Source organism: Mytilus trossulus, chromosome 11 (assembly GCF_036588685.1).
Source record: "Mytilus trossulus isolate FHL-02 chromosome 11, PNRI_Mtr1.1.1.hap1, whole genome shotgun sequence".
Taxonomy (NCBI): domain Eukaryota; kingdom Metazoa; phylum Mollusca; class Bivalvia; order Mytilida; family Mytilidae; genus Mytilus; species Mytilus trossulus.
Window position 1 is genome coordinate 31,538,688 of NC_086383.1, and position 6,235 is coordinate 31,544,922.

At 33.3% G+C, this 6,235-nt stretch overlaps 1 protein-coding gene across 1 annotated transcript; it reads right to left on the bottom strand.

The window, feature by feature from the left end:
- Positions 1-3,953: 3,953 nt before the first annotated feature.
- Positions 3,954-6,029, bottom strand: LOC134689961 (uncharacterized). The gene has a single exon (XM_063549929.1). The coding sequence runs from the start codon at positions 6,027-6,029 to the stop codon at positions 3,954-3,956; it is 2,076 nt and encodes a 691-aa protein (XP_063405999.1).
- Positions 6,030-6,235: the final 206 nt, after the last annotated feature.

The window sequence follows — 6,235 nt, forward strand, 5'->3', positions numbered from 1 at the left end:
TACACGAAACATATAATACATAATATTTAGGAAATATCAAGATAAAACCGACAGTTTACGGCGAAATATGGATTGCAGTTATCTATTGCTATTGATTTGATATTTAAAATCATCAACCTCATCAATGTTTTAATTCAAACTCTGCAGCAATTATAAATAATCATGTTAATCATTGTTAATTACAGTAAATGTATATGTAATATATTTTACGTTTTATGTTCAAACGTAAAAGTACAACAGAAATTCCGAACTTCCAGGTGCAAAGTTTATTAAAAAAAAGTCGAAAACAGACAGCATCAAACGTTATGAACAACGGAACAAGTGGAAACAACTATTATATTCAACATAAAATAAAAAGTTACATATACTAAATGATAAGTATTTTGTCATTGAAATTATAGTTTTCTCATCAGTTACCACACTATTTCATACATAATCGAAAACATGTTGATTATATTTTGGAAAACTATTATTCTGTTTTCTCTACTGCTTTATACGTTTTTGATATAGGACATATATCTGTAATATTTAAATGTACAAGTTTTATAAAATGAAATTATGTTGGAAATATTTGGGGACTTAATTCTTTATTCATAATTCATACTAAAAAAACTCTACTATATTCGTTTTTTGTTTGTTTTGAGCATATTTATTGCAGCACTTTCTGTTACAAACTTTTAGTAAATACTTTAGGAAACTCTACTATATTCGTTTTTTGTTTGTTTTGAGCATATTTATTGCAGCACTTTCTGTTACAAACTTTTAGTAAATACTTTAGGAATTCAAGATGAAATACAAAAACATATCATTCATCAACAGAATATGTAAACTGTATTCTGGCTTACGGTAATCAGTACATATCAACATATATATTTTTAGATGATATATATAACACATAAAACATTTAAATGTCAATGAACGAAAAAGTATGTTCTTAATTGAAATTACTCTCCTTTATAGTTGATATCATTCCCTGAACCTCGTCAGAATATTTTTTATAAACATCGTTAACTTTCTATCTAAACGCTTTTCAAAACGAGCTATCACGTTTTAGTGATATGCTAGTATAATAACCTTTTCTTTTTTATTTGATGGAAAATATTTGCGTTGTATATTTAGGATACTTACTTACGGCACTTGTCGCACCATACGTCACTAAAAATAATAGAAATTATAAACATTCAATACAAGTTTGTTTTTATTTTAGCGTATAATCAACAATTCAGATTCTGACCAGCTCAGTGTAATGACGTGTACAGAAACTGAAACAACATATGTAAATAAAACAAAAACAATATGAAATATGTGTAGACCAACTTACTTATTTATCTACTTACATTTTGTAGATTGGTATTCGATAAAAGGACAATTGTAGATCGCAAAATCATATGCTGGTTCAACGATAACTTATAAAGTACACCACTGTTTGTTTTATAGGTTCAGATTATTTGTTCCGTCGTGCAGTGTTTGGAAAGAAGAAAGGAAGGATTAAACATTGCGCATTGTTTACAAGGCAACATTTAATGTTATAACAAACTTTGGTATCGATTTTTTCTCTATTTGTCCCTGACATGTAGCCAGATTTCTAAATGATTGACAGAAACATCATTAGAAATAAACAACATACAAATATACATATATATTAAGATAAGTACTGGTAATTAAATGACCCCATCAACAGTACTTTTACTTTTCGTTCCGCTTAAAATATTGCGTGGCATCCATTTGAATACAAACATTTAAGGAATATGAAAACTCTAGAGGAACCATTTTACAGCAGGTATCAGACAAAGTAGAAAATGGTACATTACTGCTGCACATCAATCTACAGTTCATGAATTATGTTATTGGTAACGTGTATGCATGCATGTTTCTTTTACAAATTTCAAACAAATGAACCTTCATAGTATGGGATATAAACGTTCAAATTGTGTACAATACATATTTGCATTTTTTCCTAAATACATAACAGATTATAAGACATTTTGGATTTTCGCTTCTTTCAATCCCACTGACCTTCAATGTCTTATTGGTCTCACTATATGAATACCGCATAGATGAGATGATGATAGAGCAGATTGATACCCCGAGGAAACATTGCTTTTTCAAGGGGAACTAATCTGCTCTATCACCCTCTCCGCTATGTGTTATTTAATTTATTATTCTGAACGTCCTATCATTATTGTCTTTTACAGATTAATATTATTTCAAAAGTATTTTATATGACGTCACGAACAAAACAACGTTACGGGTAATTGAAAAATAAATTAAGCAAGATGTTTTATTTTATTTTTATTTTGACAGTTGAATAATAAAATCTGATCTAAAATGTAAAACTTAAGTATTGTATTCAATTACTTGATGTAAATGCAATTCATTGTCCTTTGAATTGTCGATTTTTGATTGGTCTAGACGAGAGGGTAACATTCAAAATATTTCATGTAATGGTCACCCTCTCAGCCATGTGATAGAGTAAATTGACCCCCTCGTATTAGCCAATAAAAATATGGCCATATTTGTAATGACTAATAAAGCATTACGTTATGCACTATATATTTACTTGTATTTTCTTATTAACATTTTTTTTTGAATTCAAAAAGACAATATTGGATCAGGGTAATCATCTTACTCTGCAGAAAACTCAATTTGACTTCGTCATAGATAAGGTATTATTTTTCTTTTTTTTTAAAGTTTGATCTATTTTCTCGAAAAGGGCTCACTGATAGTACGCAGTTTGACTGTCCCTCTTTCTATTTTTCGTCCTCTTCTTTAACAAACGAATACAAAAATAATGAAGCTTCCGTTGCTATGCGCTCTTTATATACCTTCAGAAAAAAAGTTTTTATAAGTAAAATATGATGTTTTGATGAATAAATGATTGTTGTTGCCTTGAAGACTGGAACAGTAAGATATATGTGTCATGTAGAGAAACACCATAGGTAGCCATATACTATAGACAACATATTTCTTCCTCTTATGTATGCGTGACAAGACTGCTTTTATGCTCCAAATATAGTGTCATTGTTTTGTTCGATTTGCTCGTTGTGGTCAACAATAAATAAAGGATATTGATAAATAAAGGCAACAGTAGTATACGCTGTTCAAAACTCATAAATCCATGGACATAACCATTGTAATATTTGAAAGGGAAAACAATGTCCTTATTTAACAGTTACTTATGTGTATTGCATTACAGTTTCAGTATATACTTCTCTAAATCAAACTTGAACTTGCTACTTACGGACTGAAATTTTAAAAAAAAAATGGTTACATGAGATTTTACACCGTCATTGATGAATTACATAATTGCATAATTGTGTGTATTGTCATGTCATGAAATGCAAAATGGTTATTTAATTTTAGACATTAAAGTTATATAGAACAGTTAATGCTTGTTTGTTATGAGTCTTATGTAGACGAAACGCGCGTCTGGCGTCAATATAAAATTTTAATCCTGGTATTTATGATGAGTTTATTTGCAACCACTGGGTCGATACCAATGTTGGTGGAGATTTATTTTCCCAAGGGTACCACCAGCCTAGTAGTTAGTTATTACCAAGCTATTTTAATTTGCATTTGTAAAATATGGTGGGTGGATATATAAGTAATTTCATCTGCCTTTGAGGCTTGTATTGAGCACCCGTTATGAGCCATACATTTCGAACATTACATGTGTTGCTCTTATATATGTTTGACAAGAAAGGTTTTATGCTTCAAATATTGTGTCAATTTCCGTTCGTTTGGCTAGTGGTCAACGGTCGATTCAAATTCTGTTCGTTTGGCTAGTGGTCAACGGTCGATGAGTAAACAATAACGATTGCAATCTTCAAGGTGGAAAATGATTTCTATATTTAAGAGCTTAACAGATATCTATGTTGCCTTGAATGCTTGAACAGCAACATTCTTATATGTCTCAATTAGAGACACAAATATTGAGCCGTATACTGTCGATATCAAAGTTTTTGTTCTACTGTATTCGATTTATGTTTCAACTGCGGTGTCAGTTTTCTGATCGTTGTGCTAGTTGTTAGCACAACTAACGAGTATATAATAATGACTGCTATATATATTGAGGTGAAACTATTCCATGTATTGCATTGCATTATCAAGGGCATTTCATAATGTCCATCATTTACTCTGATTCCGCTTTCAAGAATGTTCAAAAAACGTTTGTCATCAAATGACATAGACTGTTTGTCATGAGTTCGTTCGGAAAAATCGAGTTCCATCATTCGCGCTACTTCAACGGGACTTACTAATTTTGTACAATTTCTAATAGTAAATAATACATGGCTTTCAAACGCTATCATTCTGTGAGAATGTGTAGTTAATGCATTATCAATGCAGCTCGGATCCACAATACCAACTATACCCCATCCGAGGTCTGTTTTCTGTGCGTAAGGTCCATCATCAGTTGTCGGAATCACCTCTCTAGGAGTCAATGCACGGGCGCAATTATAACCTATAAGTAGTCCGAATTCGCAATCACTTACTGGCATCAACTGACTGGCAATCTTCTCTAACTGCGGCCATCTTCTCGCCATATCACCAGTAGGTATATGTGCTCTATTTGCCGGTAAGATGTCGCGTGCAAATGTAGACGGTAACCTTATCTTCATGTCGCTATCGTAAGCCCTTACTATCAATCCATCTATCTTACAGCTATCGACTATTGAATTCTGTGAATGCATGGTTGATAATGACAGCTTCACGTCGGCACCAGAAAGTCCAAGAGTTTGACGTGTATTGTCCAAAACGAACGTAGTATCAGACTGAGTATCTAAGAGTGCGTACACTAGTATTTCATGTTGTTGGTTATCAGTATGAGAGAGATACACATGAACAATCATCGGACTTTTTCCATATGACTCGGTTATGCTCATTAAAACCGCACCAGTTTGAGACTTATAAAGTTCCTTTTCCTCATTACAAGGTGTAGGTTGTTTTGAATTGTTCGGATATTGTTTTACTACATCTCCATGAAAGGCTGTCGGATGTCGTTTTGTGCAAATGCTGCACGTTGTGCGTTTGTTACACTGTTTCGATAAATGTCCAGAGCCTAAACAAGCAAAGCACAAGCCTGTTCTCTTAGCAAATTCTTTACGCTCTTGTACAGATTTTGCAAGGTAGTTTCTACATGAATCAAGTATGTGTCCAGCCTTTTGACAGAACAAACAATTCTTATTAGCACCGGAGTTACTTTCTTTGGTCCTATCATAACTAGTCGACTTTGTCTCCGTTGCAAATGCATTTCTGCGTGGTGTATCACGGTCATTTTTAACACTTCGAAAGTTTGTGTCCGTATTTCGTGGTGTACTATCTGTTTTAAGAGAGTTGAGAGAAGTAACAGGGTCGTTGGCAATCGTTGACTCTCGTTCAATAAACACAGAAAAAGTCTGAAATGAGGGAAATGTATGATGATCACTTTTATAATGAGCGACAATTCGTCCCCATCGTGTAACTATCCAGTCGGGAAATTTTGATAAAAGTTTTCGGTTCTCACGATCATCGTTAAGAACGTTCAGATTCTTGATCGTTTTCATTGCGGAAAGACACTGTTTAATATAATCTGAAAATTTTCTCAATCCTAAGCTATCACGAGACGCTATCTTAGGCCACTTTTCTAGTCGGTCACGAAAAGCATTACCAACGATAAACGGGTCACCATACCTTTGGTCTAACAGTTTTTTAGCATCAAAATAATAGTCATATGTTGCAATAAGGAAAAAGTTTTCGATTACTTCACGAACGGAGTCTCCAACATACCTACGTAGGTAATGGATCTGCTCTAAAGGTGGTATGTTCCTTCGCGCAATAAAGGTCTCAAAAGCAACTTTCCATGACGAATATTTTAATGGATCGCCATTAAATATCGGAGGTTCAGGCGGAGGAAGTCTATTCAAGTTAACTTGGTCGGCAAAAGATTTGGCTAAGTCAGTAACCACATCTGAGCTTATTGTTTTTGGCATAATTGGCATTTCGGTTTTCGGTAAATCCACATGCACAGAATCGGTTTGTACGTGATCCATCGCTCTGAAACTACTTGTTTCTCTTTGAATCGGAACAAATTCATTTACATCCGGATTTAGACCTGAGGAGCTAACAAAAGGTGCAACAACTGGTTGATTTTGGTTTATCGCATAGTTAACATTTGTATCACTAGTAAAAGGCACAGAAGACGATAAATGTTAGGTACACTTGAATTTTGGTTTTGATCATGTGAAGCACTTACAGT